Below are 22,086 nucleotides of genomic sequence, written 5' to 3'. Positions count from 1 at the left end.
TCCCTTTGATGTATTCTTTGATTCATTGAATCTGGCCTCTTTGCTAAGAAACTCACTTGGAACTTCTATCTGTTGAATCTGGGCATTTTCATTGGCTCTCACCAAAGCCTAGAATTCTTTCCCTCCTCCACCCTACCTCTTGTCATTCCTGGCTTTATTCAAATGCCATCTAAAATCTCTTCTAGAGGAAGCCTTTTTCAGTTCTCCATTAATGCTCTCTGTTGATTATCTCCAACTTGGAGTACATATGTAATTTAAAGAGTTCTTTGCATTTTTTTCTCCCTTATTAAGCGCCTTGAAATCAGGGAATTTGTTTTGTCTTTTTTTTTCTGTCCACATTGCTAAAGCACAGTGGAAGGTACTTATTGACTAATTTGTCACTTCATTTTCCATTCCCCTACTGTCCTACAGATTATTTATGCTTTTCCTAAACTGTGAAGTGTATAACTATAGACAGTTCTCCAGATGAGGTCTGACTAGGACAAAGTACAATAATACCATCATTTTTTATCCCTTGAAGCTAGGTCTTTCTTCTTGCACACCAGTGTCACATCTGCTTTTTGGACTGCCATATGACCCTGTTGGTTTTTGGTTAGATTATGGGCCTCTAAAATGCATTGGTCCTTTTAAAGCAAATTCTTTTCTCATCATGCCTTTCCTGTCTTATACTTATAGAGTGAATTTTTTTAAATCAAGGATAAGAATTTACATTTTCCCTATTAAATTTCATTTTATTAGATTTATTCTATTGTTTCACCTTTTAAGGTTTTTAAAAATCCCACCTCTTTCCCACCTAGTATGCTAGTTGTCCTTTTCAACTTTTCAAGACCCTAGATATAGATATAGAAGGGATCTTTAAGGTTTTCTAATTCAACATCTCTCCTTTTACAGATGAAGAAACTGAGAACCAGAAAGGTTAAGTGAGTTGGACCAGGTTACATGGGTAATAACTGGTAAACCAGGGAATGGAACCCTGGTTCCCTGATTCCACATTTTAGACCTTTTCCCTTATGCTATAGAGCAGTCAAGAAATATTCATTAAGATATGTTGCTGTTCAGTTGTTTCAAGTTGTGCCCAATTTTCCACCACCCCATTTGAGGGTTTCCTTGGCAAAGATACTGGAGTGATTTACCTTTTCTTTTCTAATTTGTTTTACAAATGAAGAAACTGAGGCAAACAAGATTAAGGGATTTGCCCAGGGTCACACAGCTAATAATTGTCTGGGACTAGATTTGAACTCAAGATGATGAGTCTTCATGACTCCAGGCTTAGCACTCTATCCACTGCACCACCTCCCCGTCCATTAAGCATTAAACATTACCATATGTCTAGCATTATTTTATGTATCATGAGGGATCTGCAAAAAAGTACTGAGCTATGTTCCCTGATCTCAAAAAACTTGTAGCTCAGTTGAGGAGATAAAGCTAACAGCCAAAATAGCAATAAAGATGCTTGATCAAAGAAAATACTTTATTATATAATGCATAAATTTTTTTCCTTGAATTGTACAAAATTTTTGTTAATATGACAGGAAACTAGAGGGTTATGTCTGTTTGTTTTCATATTAGCTTTGTGGTAGTTTCATATCACCAACTTCAAAGGTTTAGGAGTTATGTACATTAACCACAGCTCTAACCCATACCTAATAGTCTTTAGAACTGGAAGAGACGTTGGAGGCAGCCCACTTCAACACCTTCATTTTACAGAAATATAAGATAAATGTGTTAGAATGTAAATTTCAAAAGCATGGGAATATTTTTTTAAATTTTATCTTTGTTCCTTCAGGGAATATAGTAGATAATTAATATTTAAAACAACTATATCTTTTTGCTTTTTTTTTTTTGCAGGTTATGTGGGTATGTAATTTGTGCCGAAAACAACAAGAAATCCTCACTAAATCAGGAGCTTGGTTCTATAATAGTGGTTCTAATACACCCCAGCATCCTGACCAACAGGCTCTCCGAGGGATGCGGAATGAAGAGGCTCCTCAGGAGAAGAAAGCAAAGCTCCATGAGCAGGCTCAGTACCAGGGAACTCCAGGGGACCTGCCTGCCCCCTCTATAGAGAAAAGCCGACCTCATGGGCTTACAAGGCAGGACTCAATAAAAAATGGGTCAGGAATGAAGCATCCCATTACAAGTGACACCACTTCAGACAGGTAATTGTATCTCCTTGTTTTCTTTATATGAAAGAATCTATGTTATTTTTGTCAATAGGAAGTTCTATGGAGGATCTCATAATTTAACAGTGGTGGAGAGAAGGGCAAACATAGCTCTGTCACTCAAGAGTGGTGTGACAAGGGACAGGTTATTTAGCCATCCTAGGCTTTTCTTGCCTCATCTGATTTGAACATGACCAATGTGGGAATTTGTTTTGCTTGATAATTCATATTTGATATGAAAATGGTTTCTTTCTTTTTATCCAGTGAGGAGAAATAAGTTAAGAGTAGAAAATGAATATTTGTTAAATAAAAAAAATTAAAGGTAAAAAAAGAAATAAAAGGAGTAGATTTGATAACCCCTAAGGTTCCTTTTTAGCTCTAAATCTTCGAACCTATGATCCCATCACAAGTAAAGTAGATTTCCAGAAAGTTACAAAAAGTATGTTTTCGTCATTTCTCTTGTGTTTGAAATGGTCTTATCAAAACAGACTCTTTTTGCTTATTCTCCAACATTTAACTCAGTTAGACATAGACATACTTCATATTAAAGGATGATGAGATTGACTTAAATCATTAAAATATATACCTCAGAGAGGGGGGAAACTCAGGCTGAATATTTTAGTGGAGTAGATGGTCACTGGTTTTCAATAGGAAGAGATGACTTAAGGAAATTTTCCTTCCACTAGCCAGTAGCTATATTTATAGTCCAGAATTAGTATTTCCAGGAGGCAATATGCTGACTAAATCATCCTCTCAAGAGCACTTCATTCTTCCCCATTACATTTTTCAACAAACTTGACATTTATGTGCTTAATAAATTATATGTGGTGATGTTGACTTATTCCTTATATGCTGGAATAGAGATAGTAGATGCAGTAAAAAGGGGCTGGACTTGAAGTCAGAGGATAAGTTAATAATCCCAGCATTCATTGCCACTTGCTCTCTGAGATTTCAGGCAAGTCCTCAGTCATTGAAATGAGAACAAAAAAATAAATACAAAAGGGGAAAACAAGGGCAGGTAAATGGATAAATATATGGGCATAGTGTGGTTCTTTAAAAGTAGCCTCAGAAAAGTTGAGAGTGACAAGGGAAGCTAAAATTACAAAAAAGTAGAACTTAGTTGTTGTACATTTGTGTTTTGTTGTTTTATTGCAGGAAAGAGTAGATTTGATGAAGAGAGAGGGCTACTGCTTAGATGAGAAGGTGATGACAGGGGTCTGAGAGAAGACAGAGATGCTTCTTTCTTATATTTTTATTTTCTCTGGGAGAAAAATGGAGTAGCACATAGGCTAAAGAGCAAGAAAAACCCAGTTTTTAAGATCTGAAAAGCACCTGATACCTATTGGTGATGTGACCACATGGAGAAAGTCACTTAATTTTTTGGTGTTCTACAAGTACCATACAGAGCAGGTGCTGATCTGCATTGAAAAAGGGAGTTTTTTTCCCCCTGAGAATTTCCTATAATAATTAAATCCTGCCCCTTTCTCTGCCACAGATCATGATGACCTTTTCACTGGAACTGACCAAATAAAATATTTAAGAGAATTGATACCAAAATCGAATAAGGAAAGAATGAGAAATTTCCGAGTTACTCTTGAGAAATTCAAGTCATCTAGGCCAGATGAACTAGATCCTTAGGTCCCCAAAGAACTGACAGATATAATTGCTAACTCATTATTAGTGCTTTTTTTTTTTTAATTGTGGGAAATGGAAGAGACAATTCAGGACTAGAAAAAAAAGTTAAATATCCCAATTTTCAGAAAAAAAGGAAGAGAATAGAGTTTTCAAACAATAATAGGCTGGTGAGCTTGACTTCAATTCCTAGGAAAATTCTAGGAAGGTCTTTAAAGAAATGGTTTGGTGCCTATCTAGAAAAAGGAAGTTGTGATTATGAAAAACCACTATGGATTTCTAATGGACAGTTCATGCCATAAAAAGTTCATTTTCTTTTTGATAGTTACTAAATTAGCAGACCAGCGGGTTGCTATATTTCAAGAATTTAAGGAATAGTTCAAGACAACTAGATGACTCAGAACTGGTTGAATGATTGAACTGAAAGAATAATTATTAATGATTTGAAGTTAGTTTGGCAAGAGGTCTCCAGTGAAGTGCCTTAGGATCTTTGTGGAGCTCTGTGTTATTTAACATTTTTATTAGTGACTCATGCAAAGGCAAACACAGTGAGTATATTTATCAAATTTACAGATAATACAATGTTGGGAGCATAGACAACAATGGATTTTTATCAGCTAGTCCACTGATGTGATTCCAAATTAAAATTTCATTAGGAATAAATATAAACACTTATATTTTGGTCTAAAAAGTAAGCAACACAAGTACAAGAGAAGAGTTAGCAGTTTGAAAAAAGATCTGGCATTTTTAGTGGTGGTTGTTCAATTATTTTTCAGTCATGCCCAACTCTTTGTGACTCAAATTTGAGGTTTTCTTGGCAATTATACAGAAGTGATTTGCCATTTCCTTCTCTAGTTTATTTTACAGAAGAGGAAACTGAGGCTAAGAGGATTAAGTGACTTTCCCAGAGTCACACATCTAATTTAGGAAAGTCATTTTGGTGGTGGAATGGAGGATGGATTAGAGAGGGGAGATACCTGAGTTAGAAAGACTCACTAAAAGTTTATTTCAGTTGTCTACCTGGGAGGTGAGGAGGGCTTGCACTAGAGTAGTGACAATGTTAGAGGAATAAAGGAAGAGAATTAGACAGTTGTTGCAAAGGAAACCAGTAGGTCTTGACATCAGCTTGGATTTAGGGTGGTGAGAGATAGTGAGGAATTGATAACTTCTAGTCTGCCAGCCTTAGGAACTTAAGGATGATATTGCTCTATACACATACTGGAGAGGGCTGCTCCCTTCCCCCTTTCTACATGTGCCTGAGGACATTTCTATCATTACCAGCCCCTCTGCTCAGCCACCCAATGGGAGTTCTTCCTCTCTCCCCTGTCTGGGATAAGGCTGGGGGTTTACCTGCAGTATGAGGATTGCAGTTTGGGCACTGTCTCTAAAAACGTTCACCATCACTGCCCTATAATAGTAACAGAGAAGGCGAGGTGGGATGGGAAGAGGGTTTATGGGGAGAGATGAGTTTTGTTTTGTACATAATGACTTTAAGATATCTACTGGACATTCATTATGAGATGTTTGAAAGGCAGGCAGTTTGAGAGTCAAGATTAGAGGTCAACAAAGAGATTGGGGAAGGATGGGTGGATTTGAGAATCACTGACATAGGGATGGTAATTCAACCTTTGTGAGCTAATAAGATCTCCAAATGAAATAGTAAAAAAGCAGAAGTAGAAGGCCCATGTCAGAACTCTGAGGGACACTGAGAAATGAAGGGCTGCACAAGAATCCAGCAAAGGAGACAGGGAAGGGCCATTTAGGTAGATGGGGGAGAACCCGGAGAGATTGGTGTCCTGGAAACCTAAAGATAAGGGGGTATTGAGAAGATAATCAGCAGTGTCAACACCTACAATGAGGGTTCAGGAGAATGAGGACTAAGAAAAAGTTTTTGGATTTGGCAATTAAGAAATCAATGATAACTTGGAGAGAGTAGCTTCAGTAGAATGATAATGCTGGAAGGGAAATTGTAACTGGTCAAGAAGGGAGTAAGAGGAGAGAAAGTAACCCTAACCCTTATTGTTGAAGACTTTTTAAAAGGAGTTTGTCTACAAAGGGCAGAAGATATAAAGGATGATAGTTAGCAGGTAAGGAAGGACGAAGTAAGGGTATTTATAGGATGACATGTTTATAGGCAGTAAGGAATGAACCAGTAAATAGGGAGAATAAAATAAGTGATAAAGTAGGGATAGTAAAGGCAGTTGTAGGAGACAGAATAGAATGGATGTGAGACGGGGATGAATGAGGAGTTATTGGCAGAAGGCATCTAAGTGAAAGAAAATGAGGAATACTGGAGAAATGAGGCAAGTGGCCTCATTTTTTCCCTGTAAAACAGGAGGCAAGGATCTCAAGTGAGGGTGGGAGGAGGGGGAACCATGTGTGAGATATAAAGATTCATGCAAGGTTTAGAAAAACCTCTGGAGTGAATTGATAAGGGAGATACAGCATAATTGCCTAGCAGCAGTAAGAACTCAAATGAGATTGAGAAACATAAATTTGTAATGGACCTAAACAATGATTTCAGGGTTTTCTCCACTTTCATTAAGTAGCATACGTGTAGGAACAAAGTTGGCAAATGATGGAAGGGATCCAAGGCTGAGGTTTGGCAGGGCATAATCATTGAAAAAAGGAACTAGAGATTCAAGATAACATGAGAGTGTATTAACAGTTGAATTGGTCCACCAACAGGTCAAAAAATGGGGAAAAAGAGAGAATAGACAGTGCAAGGGAGATGTCCTGGAGAGAAATGATGGAGTCCAGGGATTGGAAGTCATGGTGTAGAGGTAGGATTAGGTAAGGGAAAGCAGAAGGAAAAGTGAACAACCAGTAGATTATAGTCAAATAAGTAGATTTCAGATTTTATAAACATAATGCTGGCACATTTGTGGGTGATGGCAAGATCAAGGGTATGACCATCTTTGTGCATATTTGAAGTGGGGTGGAGAAATAGCTTATAGGAAGTCAGCAGTCTGAGGAATAGAGGGAGATAAAAAAAGGCCCTGCTTTATTGCTCTCTACATCTCTTCGCTCTGAAGAGTGCAGATTAGATAGGTGAGGGCCACAGCAAGATATCAAGGTTAAACCTGCAAAATAAGAGAGATAAATCAAGTTTCCCACCAACTCTCTTCTCTTTCTGCAAAGGACAGGAAGAGTATGAGATGGGAGACCTGAAATCAAAGGGTAGGTTGTTCCTCTTTGTACCAGAGATTCTCCATATCCCATTTGGGAGACTGGGCTGGCACAGGAGGTGGAAGTTGCTTTGTGATGACACAGATGAAAGTCATTGCTTTGGGGTGGGGCTAAATAGGAGGAAGACTCCCAGCCTGACCCCTCCCAGCCTTACCCCTTGTTGCCTTCCCTCAGGGGGCATAATGTACCTGGTAAGAGATAGAAAGCACACAGGTTATCTTTATTGATCCTCTGATAGGATTGTTTTGAGGCCCTAATGAGGGGATATACTTAATGCATTTGATAAATATGGAAGACATCCCTGGTTAAAAGTGATTAAAAATAGTTTAGCAAAATTCATGAATGCCAGATTTAGAATTGAATACAAAGGGGAATTAGGATTGAGAGCTAACTCCTGAGGATGACACTAAGGAGAATACCCATGCCCAGCTATAGAACTATCTTTAGAACCTCTGCAAGAGACAGAGCATTGGGTTGGGTGGAATATAAGTTTGACCTAGTATGGTACTTCTTATATCCTTAGGGAGGTGTTATATGGTAATTAATTTTTTTTCTTCCCCTATTTTGCCCAGGAGCTCTGGTTGCTATTTCTAACAGGCTTAGCCTTTGGTGACTCAAAGTATTCCTTAATTATATTTCCCCATTCTGAACTGCACTGAGCTAAGACCAACAGCTGATCTCATTGCTAAGAACTCCTGGGCACACATCTGTACAAGATTTTCATTCGCATTTTTGTTAATTATGTCTAAGAAAATGGGATTGGACATCAATTGTTGTACAACAGTGATATTAGGAAAGGTATTTCTTTTCTCTTCAGGAGTAATTAAATTCTCCCATCAGAGGGAAAATGGGGCACTTGTCCTATTATCCTTTAATACACATGGCTGAGAAAACCCATTAGGCAGGTATCTGTGACCAGTAATGAACCCTTCAATTTTCCTTCCCTAGATGGTAGTTGGTTCTCTTAGTGCTGTGGAAATTTCCCTTTATTTTGTTTATTTACTTCTAACATCCATAACTGTTATTAGGCTAGGTTTAAAAAAATCCTCTTGAAGGAGTTGAATGTAGCTCCAAGGTATAGCATACAAGAGTGAAAAGAAGGCTGGATTCTGATGAAGAGAACCAGAGGGCTCAAGATGTCTTTGCCACTTAGAAGTTATGACTTTCGGCCAGTTACTTCTGTTCTCTTGGTCTCATTTTCTTTATCTATAAAATGAAGGAGCTGGACTAGTTAGTCTAGCTAGTTAGACCAGCTGGACTAGCTGGTCTCAGTTAATGATCCTAAAAGTAGAGTGTGATACCTGAGTTGGTCAGTGGGACTGCTGGAGACCAAAGTGATAAGTTTACTTGATTAAACTGTCCATTTGGCTTTGGAACTTTCCCAGTTTGCCTATGGGTGAGATATGAAACTTCATTTCATTTTAGTTCAGTTCAGTTTAGTATGTCCCAAATATTATGCTGGACCTTGTGGAAAATACAGAAGAAATAGATGGTTCCTTCCTTCTTGCATTTGATAATGGATTAAAAGTCAAGACCTTGTGATCATAGAAAGGAGTCATCAAGCCAATTCCCTCATTTTAGAAATTGAATCATAGAGAGATTAAGTGACTTGCTCAGTGTCACATAACTAGTAAGTGCCTCAGTTGGATTTTTACTCATATCTCTGTGATCTCTACAAAGTACAAAGTATTTGGGATAGAAAGATAAAAATAATATAGAACTTGACCTTAAAAATTTGACTGGCCCTGTGTGTGTGTGTGTGTGTGTGTGTGTGTGTGTGTGTGTGTGTGTGTGTATGATATATTTCTTTGTACATATCATATATTTATATATATGATATGTACAAAGAAAAGCAAAGAAATATATCCAAAATAAAAAACAACGTAATTTCAAGGAGGAGGCAGAACTCAGACAACTGGGGTCATCAGTGAAAGTGTCTGTAGCAAGTGGCATTTGATTTAACTCTTGAAGGGGGTTAGTTATTACAAGTTGTAGAGGGGAGAGGAGAGGGTTCCAGGACTGTCTCAAAGCCCTGAAGCAGCAGAGAGAATGCTATGTCTAGGGATCAACTAGCAGACAGGTTTGGCTGGAATATGGAATGTACTCCTAATCTTGTGTGGAGACTTAATAAGTACTCAAGTTTTGATGTTTTTCAATTGTTCAGTTGAGTACCAATATGATGGGATTTTTCTTATCAAAGATACTGGAGTGGTTTACCATTTTCTTCTACAGTTGATTAAAGCAAATAGATGTTAAGTGACTTGTTCAGGGTCACATAGTAAGTGATCAAGCCCCAATTTTAAGTCTGATCTTGACTCCAGAGGCATTGCTCCATTCACTGAACCACCTACTTGCTTTCAACTCATATTTTATCCTTCTTAAATTTAAAGTCTAGATCCCATTTGTATGGACTCACCCTTTGAGTTTACCCTTTACTGCTAATGCTGAATGTCAACATAAAAGTATAATTCAAAGATGTTTAGCTCTTCCCAGTTCTTTGAACATGTTACATTCAATGTGATCTTGCTGTCTTTGCCAATAACAAGAAACAACTAGCTTTCATAGAGTGATTTAAAGGCTTACAATGTGAACAAATATGACATATGCTATCTCATTTGATCCTCAAAACAGTAACGCCTGTCTTATCACTTGCTTCTATTCTATCTAAAATGCTAATCAGATTTCAAATCTAGCATGCTCCATTTTGGTTGAACATTTGAAATGGTTACCCTGGCTGAAGAGGTGAAATGGTTTGTTAGGGGCAGGAGTACTCATTTTCTTCTACTCTTCTGCCTAGTGTGGGATCACTCAGCTTATCCAGTTGGGGTATTGGTGGTGTGTTTAATCAGCCAATTAGGCTTATGGGCACTGAATGAAGTCCCACTCCTATTCCAGTGTGGGTGTTAATTTTGGGAGAAAGAGTTGGGTGCTCAGTTGGCTATATGTGTGTATGGGGGTGGGGTGGAAGAATGCTGTCTCAGCCAGAGATTCTAGGGCATGATGTTCTTTAAAGTTAAATTTCCCTGCCCTCTCTTTTCCTGACTTCCTTGTTCCCTGCCCTCTTCTCTCCTTCCCCCTCATCCCCTCCCACTTAAAGCTGATGCTTGTCTTTCTGTTTTACTTCTGGCTTACTTTGCTCTAATGTCTGGAGAACTACCCAGTTTTAAGTTCAGCCTTTCACTGGGCCAATTGCCTGTCATCAGAGCAGGCTTTACTTGCTTCCTCAGCCTTCCTTGCAGACCATTATAATTCTTCTCTTCTAATAATACACTGAACAATTGCAATAGCGTCCATCCCTGGTTTCACAGAGTCACAGAATTTCAGAACTGGAAGGAATCTCAAAGGTCATTTAGTCTAACTTGGACCTCTGTAGAAAAACCCTCAGCAACATCCCTGACAAATGTTCATTCAACTTCTCTTTGCAAAGCTCCAGTGAGGAAGGGAATCCACTTCTCCAAGAAGTATCTCATTCTCCTTTGAAGTCATCCTAATTTTTAGGAAGCTTTTCTTCATAATGAGTCCAAATCTGCTTCTATAATTTCTACCATGCTTCTGCTTTGCCCTTCAAATATCTGAGGATAGTTAAACGTTTCTAGTATCATTCAGTTTACCAGTCATTCATTAAACTTTATGTGCCATGTATTGGTTTGATTGGTACTATAGAGGAAACAACAAAGCAAGCCAAGAAATAAGTATGCCCTTGCCTAGAGGGAGCTTACATTGCACTGGGCTGGATACAAGATGCATACAAATAAATAAAACAAGTCTTCCTTTCTAGGTTAAACCATCCCAGTTCCTTCAAATGTCAGCTTGGTCTCTAGTCTGTTTAGTATCATAAGAAGAGAGAGAGAGAGAAAGAGAGAGAGAGAGAAAGAGAGAGAGAGAGAGAGAGAGAGAGAGAGAGAGAGAGAGAGAGAGAGAGAGAGAGAGAGAGAGAGAGAGAGAGAGAGAGAGATATTATGGTGCAGGGGGAGAATGTTTGCTTTATGCTTTTGACAATGTTCCTATGACCCAAGACAAGTCATTTTACCTTTCTGTGCCTCCGTTTTTCTGTCTACAAATTGGAAACAACAATACTTAACCATCTACCTTATAATAGTGCTATGAGAAAGATATTTTGTAAGCCTTAAAGTACTATAGAAATGTGAATTATTATTATTATTATTATCATATTTGTTTTTTTTCTAACCACATGTAAAATGTCTACAAACTTCTTAAAATAGGGTTGCCAGAATTGTACTTAGATGTAGCTTGATCAGGTCAAAGCACAGGGCAATGATTGACTTTTTCTTTTAAGCCATTAGGATTGTCTTAATGTCATGTAGGAAAATATTCAGTTTTTGGTTATTAGTGAAAATTTTCCCTTATGTACTATACTTTCAGGTAGTGATAATCCTCAGTCTTATGTATATGTATTGAACCCAGGAGATAAATTGCCTTTTTGCTACACAATAAGGTGTTGTCATTAATAGTAGTAATAATACAAGGCAGCTGGGTGGCTCAGTGGATTCAAAGCCAGGCCCATAGATGGGAGGTGGTGGGTTCAAATGTGACCCTAGGCAAGTCACTTAACCCCCATTGCCTAGCCCTTACCATTCTTCTACCTTAGGCAGTAGCTGAGGATTTAAAGTAATAATAGTAATAATAAATTTTATATAGAACTCACTGTGTGCCAAATACTGTGCTAAGTGTGTTATAGTTATAATCTCATTTGATCCTCACTATAACCCTAGGAGGTAGATATTACTATTATTCTTATGTTACAGATAAGGAAAAGAAGGTTAAGTGACCTGCTTAGGATTGCACATTTAGTAAGTAAGTACCTAAGGCCAGATTTGAACTCAAGTGTTCCTGACTCCAAACCAGTTCTGCATCCACTAAACCATCTAGCCGTCCTGGATTAGTCAATGGATGAGTCAGAAAATTTCTAGTTGAATGAAGAACTTGTGCTGTTTATCATTTTTGTCAATACCTTGGATGAAGCCGTAGATGGAGTGCTTCTCAAAATCTAGAAGAGACAGACATTGGAATGTTAGCTAAAGTGCTGAATGACAGAAGAAAGATCCAGTTAGGTCAAAGTGAACAAGAAATTCAGTGGACTAAACATAAAATTCCAGAAAGACCTCAAAACAGTTCACTTAAGATGGACAGGATGGGAGAGATAATGAACATGCATCACTCACCTGCCTCTAAAGCACAGCATTTTAGGACCATTTAGCCTAAGGGCAAATATCACTCCTCTAAATCATAGATCTAGAGCTGTATGTGGCTTCAGAGGGGATTTGTCCAGTCTCTTCTTCTTTCAGAGGAGAAAACTGAAATTCAGAGACATTCGGTGACGTCTAAGAAATCACAAGTAGTTACAATCAGAGGTAGAATTTTAACCCAATTCTTCTGACTCCAGAGCCAGTATTTTTTCCACTATATTACACCACCTCCCATGGGAAATACTTTAAGGCTTGTAGAGACCCAGGCAGGTCTGTAAATAAATAGCAGTGAACTAAAAAGGGAGAAAAAATAAGAGATAACAGCTAGTGCAATATTCTGGAAGAAGTGGGGAGAATTGGGATCCATTTTAGAAGGATCAATCCTTCTGTGACAGGAGGGAAGGAGAGAAAAGGTGATGAAAGTTGAAGAATGGAGGTGAGGAACTTTGTTATATGGCCTTAGTATTCTGAGGGAGGTAGGAGGTTAACTTATCTCCTGTAAGAATGATGTACAGGAATATCCTTTGCTGTTGGGGAGAAAACAGAAAGCTTTTGGGATAGTCACTGTGGAGAACAAGATAAGGAAATTTAATAAGGGTAGATAGGTGGAAGGAATGTCAAGGTTTCACTAAGGTTAAGTATCATGAATTTATAACTGCTAAACCCTGTGTGTATTTACAAGCATTTGCTATATACATCCTTAATGGTGATTTCATTGTTATTGAGCACTGAAGTAGAATAGGAATTATAAGGAAGTAGGATTTGAAATATTTAATTTTACCTTATAGTTCATTTTCTAAAATATGTAAGTTCAGCACATTGAGAGTTATTTTTATTTAGGGTGTGTTCAGAGGATATGTGGCATGTTTACTAAGTTTTGGTATCGTACTATATCTTAGGAGACTTGTGATAAACTAATTATTGGGGTGAAAACAATGCCAGTTTTTTAAATAGTCTTATTATAAAGATGCCACACAAGGGATGTAATAAGAAAAAAATAATGTAAAGATGAGAGGAGGAAAAATGACAAAACAATAAAATGAACAAGATAAACAAGAAAATGAGCAATAAACAGAGAATAGCAGGGTATCAACCATGGAAAAAGAGAAAAAGTAATTATTTCTACAATCCATTGAAGGAAAAAAAACCAAAAATGATCTTTGTAGTTTAAGAACAAATAGCTTGGTAACTTATCTCTTGAACCTTTCTCTTTGTAGTCTTCAGAACTTAAGATCTCAGTGGACAAGAATCATGTCTTCTGTTTATTCTGTACAGCTTCCAGTGCATTATGCACACTCAATAAATATTTGATGATGATGGATGAGCTAGAGCTGGAAGTACTTGTCTTGTAGCATGACTGATTGTCCTCATTGCTGACCAGCTGAATGAATGATCAATCACTAGACTCCAAGACTTAGAATGACACATGAAGCATAGCAAACTCTTAAGAGGTCTCTTTATTTATAAGAATGCTTTGATATGCATTCCGAAAGACAAAGTACTTCTCCTAACAAGGATATTCAACATGATGTGACAATTGACTTGTCTGGCGAAGAGCCAGGTGGCTTCTACTCTTGGAATATAAATTTGGAATCAATGTTCAATACATAAAAGTCATTTTTTAACTAAAGGAACTAAATTCAGTTCAGCAAAATTTAAGAAAGAATTAGTCTAAGACTTAACTTATTTCGAAGTTCACGACTTGATGGCTTGTTCTGTTCCTAACATCAAAAATTGTGGGTAAAATCACTGCAAGTTGAATGAATAGGATGCATTTAATCAGGAAATTAAAACTTTGCAGTAGGCAATTTAGTCTTACACTTACACTTACACAATCATTAAGTCTTACACTTTGGGTGGGGGAACATTTCAGGTGCTCAAATGCACATGAGGTATTTTGGGATATTTGCTTTGGGAAGTTTTAAAGAAATGAGATATTATCATCCTAAAACAGAGCATTAGTTACCTGAAACTTAACAATAAGGAATCTGTTATGTTTTGGGGTAAAGCTGTACAGAAAAAGCATACTGAAGACATTAACTGTACTTTAACAGAATAAAGAAATCATCCTACCCTTTTGGTCTAGTACTCCTTAGATTCTTCAGACATCCTCCTGCCTTCAAGTAGCTGGTCAACAAATGTGTGACTGATCAGTAGAGATACCAGGGAAGAAAGAGGGTATTAAATTCTATCTGCTAGTAGTTTGTGTGGTAACTGCCATATAGAGATAACTAAGGTTAGCAGTCTAGTCAGGAAAGGAAAGATCACTCCAAGAAGGGAGTAAGCTCAAATGGTTTGAATGAAAACTCACAATTTGGGGGCTTATTGAAACTAATAACATTTATTTGAACTGACTTTTTATATTGGTCTAGAGTTCAGCTTGCCTTTGTTCATTCTCCATTGAGATTTCTAGCTTTCAATAAGCTTTAAATTCAAATATCTATGAACTCTCAAATGATTCTTTACTTTACTCTCTTGATATTCTGTGCTGGTATTATAGTAGACACATAAATATTATCAGATTTTAGTACTAGCCATGGTGCTTAAATAGATGTGGGTGGCATCCTCAGAAAAGATGGACTTTTAATGTTATTCAAGTGCCTTTGGTGAACTACAACCAACTTTTGAGCAGGCATAGGGCCATTTTAACAGAAGGGCATGGATGTAGGAGGCTCAGAGACCATGTGTGACAAATATGATGTTTAGGCCAGGATTCCCACATGGAATATTCAAATTGTAGTTTATTCAGAGAATATTTTGCTCAATTTAAGAACATATGCCAATGTTAATTCATTTTTATTTTCTCTTAACAAAAGAATCAAGATGATAGAAAATGAAAAAAATTAACTTATTTAAAAATTATAATAATAATATTTCCCTCTATTATCTGAAAAACAAAGAGCTTTCATGCAGTAAATGAAATAACATATTTTTTCTTTATAATATTGACACTACTTATTTTCCTTCCTTACCATTAAATGGTCAAGAACAGCCAAATGCTTTTTATAGCTTCTAACAGCAAAATTAATATCAGTTTTTATTAATTCAGTTTGAGGAAAATAGAACACATAATTAGCCATTTGTTAGCTATGAAAAATAGTTAATTGTTTGCTAATGTAATAGTGTGTCTACCCAAGTTTTTGAGTATGGAATTTGGGCTAGTGACTGATTATCAAAATTTCTTCCTAAAATGCCAATTCTTCAGGCATAGGGATAATGTGTATGTATTACATTTATCCCCAAGGCTGTTGGTATGGGTTATCAGGAAGAAGAGTTGGCTTTTTATCATCAGACTTCCTTAGGCACTATGGGCAAATGGGTAGCCTAGACAATAGTAGAGATAAGAGGGAAGTTGGTAGGGGAAGGAGGAAAGGAACAGTGGTCCTGGGGAAGGAGTGATGGTACAAAAGAGTCAGGGAGCAGGTAGCTACTGCATTTCCTTATAGTTTTTATTTGGTGCAACTGAGTGTTCCCAGAAACTTGCCTATGAAGCAGCACTGGCTGTGCAATGTTGGCCCCAGTGGTTTTAGGATTAATGAACCCTGGACAAAGAGACAGGCGATCTGATTCTATTTGAAACTCTACCACCAACTCTTTGGGTGGCTTTAGATAAAAGCATCTAAGGCCACTGGGATTCCCTTTCCTCATCTGTAAAATTGGGAGCTGAACTACATGGTTTTTAAGGTTCTCTCCACCTCTGATAGTCTGCATCCTTGTCCTAGGTCATTCTAATCTTCATGTCACTTTAGTAGTCACAAAGGGGAGAGTCTGGACTTGTGATTTCATTATATAGGACACCTAGAGTGATATAGGTATCTTTTCTGCAATTTATTGTGTTAGAGAATTGCTTAGAACACTGAGGGGCAGCTAGGTGGCATAGTGGATAGAGTGTCAGGTGCTCATGAAGAATTGAGTTCAAATCCAGCTTTAGACATTAGCTGTGTTACCTTGGGCAAGTTACTTAACTCTACTTGTCTCAGTTTCCTCATCTGCCAAATAAAGAGTAGAGGAAGAAGGAAATGGTAAACCATTCCAGTATCTTAAAAAAACCAAACAAACAACAAAACCATCCCTTCTGTCTTAGAATCAATACTGTGTATTGGTTCCAACGCAGAAGAATGGTAAGGGCTAGGCAATGGGGGTTATATGACTTGCCCAGGGTCATACAGCTAGAAGTGTCTGAGGTCAAATTTGAACTCAGGGAGATGTGTCAGGAAGATGCTTCCTGCCTCCAAGCCCTGCACTCTATCTATTGTATCAAGCTATGTTCAAAGGGCTTTGCCAATCTTGAGGTGCTATATCAATGCTAGCTATTATTTTTAAAGTACTTTTTAAAAAAGTAAAGTAAAACAAGTCTAATCTAATCTTTCTTCTCCTTGATAGATCTTCAAGTATTTAAAGATGGCCAATACATCTTATACCCTCTAGCCTATTCTCAACCCAGTTCTTTCTTCATCAGGCTGTTATTTCCAGTTTCCTCAGCCTTGTCATAGGACATCATTTTGGGGCCTCACCACAGTAGTGGTTCTCCTTTGCTTGACTTACCACTTGTTCATTTGCTTCCTTACAAGTGGCCCCCAGAATTGAATACCATGACATAATGTGTTGCTCTAACCTGGAGTCATAGTGCCCACTAGATTGTAATTACCTTTTTTGACTACTAATTCACACCATTAAGTCAATTTGGGCACCCTATCCTCTCTCTATATGAATTAATGGAACTTTAGAAACTAGCCTTGCTTGCTTCTTCAGTCATATGTTTGTGAAATTGTTTTTATTTTTCCCTAAACCCAAAGTGTGGTTTTAAGATTTGTCCTTTTAAAATGGTACCATTTTACCCATCATTTAGCTTGTTGAGATCTTTTGGGATCATGAATATGATCTTGCCTGTCAGTTATCCTTCCCAGCTTTGTGCCATCTACAGATTTGACAGAGGTCATCTCTATCTTTTTCTAAGTTACTGACAAGACTATTTAAAAGCACAAGACCCAGGACTTTACTAAAAAGGACTTTACTATCAAAGGACTTTCCTAAAAAGAGAAATGGTTGAACATAACTTGCATATGCTAAAGCTATCCGAAGGTTTACAACTACATCTATTTGCAGAACCTGGCTCTGTTTACTGCTTTTCCTTTCAGTCAAATTTATATTTTGCAGAGTCCACATAAACATTTTAATGCTGCAAAAAAGAATCAATCTATTTTTGATTGCTGTATGAGGTTGGTCTTTCTGTTGCTATTGTTTCCCCAAAGCTATGCTACACCATTTGTAGTGCTTTGATATGTATTAAAGGAATTCCTTATTCTCATATTTCTTGCTCTTGTCCTCTTTGAGCTCACTGTAGAGAATTGGCACTGATTTCCCACTGTGGCCTATGTTTTGTACATCAGACTGAAAGAATTTATATTATAGCAAATGTTACTTCATTCCTTCAGAGTGTTTATTGAATAGCCATTCCATTTAATTCAATGCAACAAACATTCATTAAGTACCTACTGAAGATAAATCATTATGCCAGGTGCTGGGATATGAAGAGGAAAAACAGTCACTGCTTTCAGGGGGTTTACAATTAAATAAGGAATGTAAAAGGTAACCATAACCTTGGTTTCTTTCCTTTTCTTCACTGTTGTACCTAATCATTTGCCACATCCTGTTAATTCTAGTTTGTTATCATTTCTTCCATTTATCCCTGCCCCCTTCCACTCCCACTATATTTATCCTAATCATCCTAGTTGGACCTTAATTACTATCACCTAGTTTATTGTAATAGTTTCCTAGGTGCTTCCTGGACCTTCAGTCTTTCCCCTTTCTAATTCTTTCTTCACACTTCCTTTATTCCCTAAAATTCTCATTGATCATTTATTCCTCAATTTAAAAGTAGGACCAAAAAGTAGAAATTGAAAAGAGACAGGTTTAGACTCAAAAAGGAAAAATAATAAAACCTCTCAAACATTAAACCTTTGAACAATCAAAGAAAATTAGATGCTGTAGGGAAGACTGTATGGACAACACTTCCAACTGCATCCCAAACTAGATTAAAATATAATTGGAAAATATGAGACAAAATGAATAAAAATAAAATAGAATATAGATAATATTTACATATAATTTTCTAATTTAATATGTAGCCTACAGGACTCCTTATATATAATTTAGTGACTGCATTTCTATTTGAGTTTGATACCACTATTATAGTGTAGAAAGCCATGGAATAAGAGTCAGAAAGTCTTGAGTTTGAATCCTGCCTCAGTCACTTGTTATTTGTATGACTGCAGGAAAGTTTCTCAACCTCTGTGTGCCTCAGTTTCTTCATCTGTAAAATTATAAAGTTGGAAATGGCCACTTGGGCCCTTGTTAGCTCAAAATCTATGTTTTTACTATTACCTGTCTAAAAAGTATAATGTACTACTTCTGGAAACAGTGAGTCTTTCTGTATCACTTCAGTATATTAAAGATGGATCTATATCTATCTATCCTCATCTCTATCTATCTATCTATCTATCTATCTATCTATCTATCTATCTATCTATCTATCTATCTATTGAAAGATACTCAGATTTAGACAGATACTAAGCAGAAGAGGAGAAAAGGTATGCATTGAAAAACTTCAAATGCATTATAAGACTAAATAAACAAGTTTACTTTTTCTCACTACCAGTTCTTCCTTCTTTTGGTATTTTGAGAGGAATGAAAGTTTTTATGGCTCTCTCTAGCCTTATTTTAGTGATTTCTAAGCCATTAACAAAGATTAAGCAAAAACAAAACAAAACTGAGGCAATCATTAGGAGACCACACTAATCAATAACTCAGATATGTACATTAAGAAGATTAATGGTCATGCAGAGAAAGAACAATTTGCATATTCATAATTTATGTATTTGTTCACATTTCTAATGTCACATTTAATTTCATAGACATGTGAAAGGATCTTCTGAATCTCAGTAAAATAGAAGATTTTCAGGGGAATATAGAAATCTCTGATTTCAACCTTTTGGAGATCTTTACATGACAATTTTCCTTCTCCTTATACGGATGAATAATTGCCCTGAAACTTTAGAGTCTAAGTTGTCTAAAGGTACCGAGAGATTAGCAACTTGTCTGTTGTCATGTAAACTAGTATATAGCACAGGAAAGACTTGTATCCATGTCTTCCTGTCTCTGAGACTAGGTCTCTACCTCACTAGGACATAGAAAATTTATTTGTAGAAATTCAAATACATTTTTATTTATTGATATTCCTAATCAAAGTGTAACTTTTTACTCATTCAATAATTAATTCTGAAAATAGAAGTTTGTGTGAAGGTCTAAACTATTATCAGCAAAACAAGCTTCTAAGATAACCCCAAAAGATTCATGATTAAAAAAAAATCAGCAGCCAATGAGGGAACTATTGGAATCTGATTGTATATCAATACATTCTGTCCTTCACTTTGTCTCCTTCATGGATTTCTTATTGTTTGTGTGGTATGTCTCCAGTCATAACATGGAGAATATGGAAATATGTATTGATATAACCAAGCAAGCATTGATATAACCTGTACACAGCTATTTACTGCCTTGGAGAGGAGAGAATATGAATTGCAAAATGTCAGAAAACAATTGTAAAAAATTATTTCTATATATAATTAAAAAAATAAAATTCAATAAACATTAAAGCACATATACACAAAAAGAAAATAGAAGTTGGGGGAAAATCTTGTGGTTATAATGGGTCAGGAGTCAGAAAGGTTCTCAAAGATTAACCCTCTCTACAAAATACTCTTTCCAACTTTAACTTGAAGGCCTCCAGTGAGAACATTCTGTAAAAGTTCTTTCAATTTCCCTTCAGTATTCCTCAACACTTATTTGCAATATGATTATTCTCTCTTCTCTTTGTTTGCCTAGAAAGAAGCACTCCTGAATGTAGCTTGAACTCCTCTCTGTTCTTGCAGCCATTTCCTTCTACTTTTGTTAGGGCCCTCCATCATCTCCTCCCTCTCCCCTTCCTCATCTCTCATACATCTTTATCATCTCTCTCTAGTGGATCTTTATGATCAGTTTATGTAATTGCACTGATCTCCCCAGATGCAAGAAACAAGAAACATTTTCAATCCATCTAGCTACCCATCTTGTCTCTCTTCTTCATCCCATACTCATCAAAAAAATTTTTTTATATGTAATCCCTCCATTTTCTCCTCACCCACTTCACTGACTAATGTCTTATTGGCATTTTATACTCTGTTTTTTCATCTGACTCTTCTACAAAAACTTATTTTTCAAAGGTCATAAAAAGACTCTCGATGGGGGAAAAACATTGTTGTTAGCAGTTTTCATGCTACTTTACCCCCTCTGCAGTATTGGACACGGTTGAACACTTCCTCCTTTGGATGCTATTCTTTTCTTTGTCTCCAGAGATACCATATTCTCTTGGCTCTCCTCCTGCCTTTTTAACCTGTCCCTTTCGATGTCCTCTGGTTCACCATGTTCACCAAGGTTCACTTCCTGACTTGTTCTCTCTATAGAGAATTTCTACCATAACAATATAACACATTAGCTTCAATTACCACCAACCATTTAGATGTCTCCCAGATCTGTGTCTCTGGCTCCAGCTGCTTACAAGATATCTTGTTTTCTTACAAGTTACCTTGATTTCTTACAAGCACATCAAACCTTACATGTCCAAAACTAAGTTTATCAATTTTCCTCCTAAACTTGTTCCTTGCTATAATTTCACTCTTTAAATTATTGACATTACAATTCATGTAGTATCCTATATATGACTTCACAATTATTTTTAATAATGAGGTCTCCATGTATTATATCTCATCACTTAATAAGTCTTTTTGATTATTCTACCTCTATAATATTTTAATGGACATCTTGTTCTTTCACCACCCCACTGCAATTTTTCATTATGAATCTCCTTGACAATTTCAGTTGACTAAAAGGTCAATGTCAGTTAATGGTGTGGAAAAGGATAATTTTAGCATTGTGACCTAAACTATATTAATTATTTGGTCACCATGGATATCCCAAATATAAAAAAAATACCCAAGTCACCTGGACATTTATGGTGATTTAATTGATATAGTGGGAAGAAATTAAGAAGGAAGAAGGAAAGGGTGTGGGATTTTTCCTGCCTGGCTTGTGCCAGGAGGTAGACCAGAGGCTCTAGGAAGGTAAGGTTTTGGAGAGTAAAGGAGGAAGGAATAAGCCTGAACTCCAAGAGGGCTCAGCCAAGATGCTTGAACCTGAGTCAGCTCAAGGACAAACTCACCCCTAAAACCCAGACAAATAGCTGCCACCATGCCAAGATGTCAGAATGCTTAGCATGCTGCCAGCCAGCATCGCCCCTCCAGGGAAAGAGGGTGAAGAGAGAAATGATGTGCCTTATATAGATGGTTTTATGTCACTTTCCTGCATCTTATCTGTACCAATGATAGCCTAGCTTGACTTAGAACAGCCCAGGGGTCTGTCAGCTATTTCTGCACATGTCTGTTGAAGGCCATCTTTTTAGATACTTAATCCTTGAGTATGGGTCTAGACATTCCTGACCTTGTTAAACTAAGTAGGGTGGAGCAATGTAGAGTTCCTAAGATCTGATCTGTTAGACCAAGTATCTCCATTGTTACAAATCAGAAAATCGCTAAATCAAATCTTCTAAAGTACGGTCTGAGTAGGGTGGAGTAGTTTTAAAATTCACAGTGTGATATGGCAAACAAAGAAATTAATAGAATCTTGGGTTTCATTAAGGGAAGCCTAGTTTCTAGGAATAAGAAAATGATAGTCCCTTTATTGTCTGCCCTGGTCATACTACATCTTGGAATATTATTTTTTATTTTTTATACTGAAGTTTAGAAAGGACACTGATAAGCTGGAGAACCTATAAAAAAAGGTAACCAAAAGAGTGAATGGTT

General features: G+C 36.9%; 1 protein-coding gene across 16 annotated transcripts in view; it reads left to right on the top strand.

Annotated features, from left to right (window-relative positions):
• The window catches only part of RIMS2 (regulating synaptic membrane exocytosis 2), an 821,462-nt gene that overhangs the window by 263,129 nt on the left and 536,247 nt on the right, over positions 1 to 22,086 (top strand). For all 16 annotated transcript variants that reach the window (XM_056823206.1, XM_056823209.1, XM_056823211.1 and 13 more), the window contains one exon: positions 1,849 to 2,159. In XM_056823206.1, the coding sequence (XP_056679184.1) occupies positions 1,849 to 2,159 (311 nt within the window). The remainder of the gene's footprint in view (positions 1 to 1,848; positions 2,160 to 22,086) is intronic.

Source organism: Monodelphis domestica, chromosome 3 (genome assembly GCF_027887165.1).
Source record: "Monodelphis domestica isolate mMonDom1 chromosome 3, mMonDom1.pri, whole genome shotgun sequence".
In the NCBI taxonomy this organism is placed as follows: domain Eukaryota; kingdom Metazoa; phylum Chordata; class Mammalia; order Didelphimorphia; family Didelphidae; genus Monodelphis; species Monodelphis domestica.
Note: the sequence above shows the minus strand (reverse complement) of the source record. Positions and strands in the feature narration are given on the sequence as shown.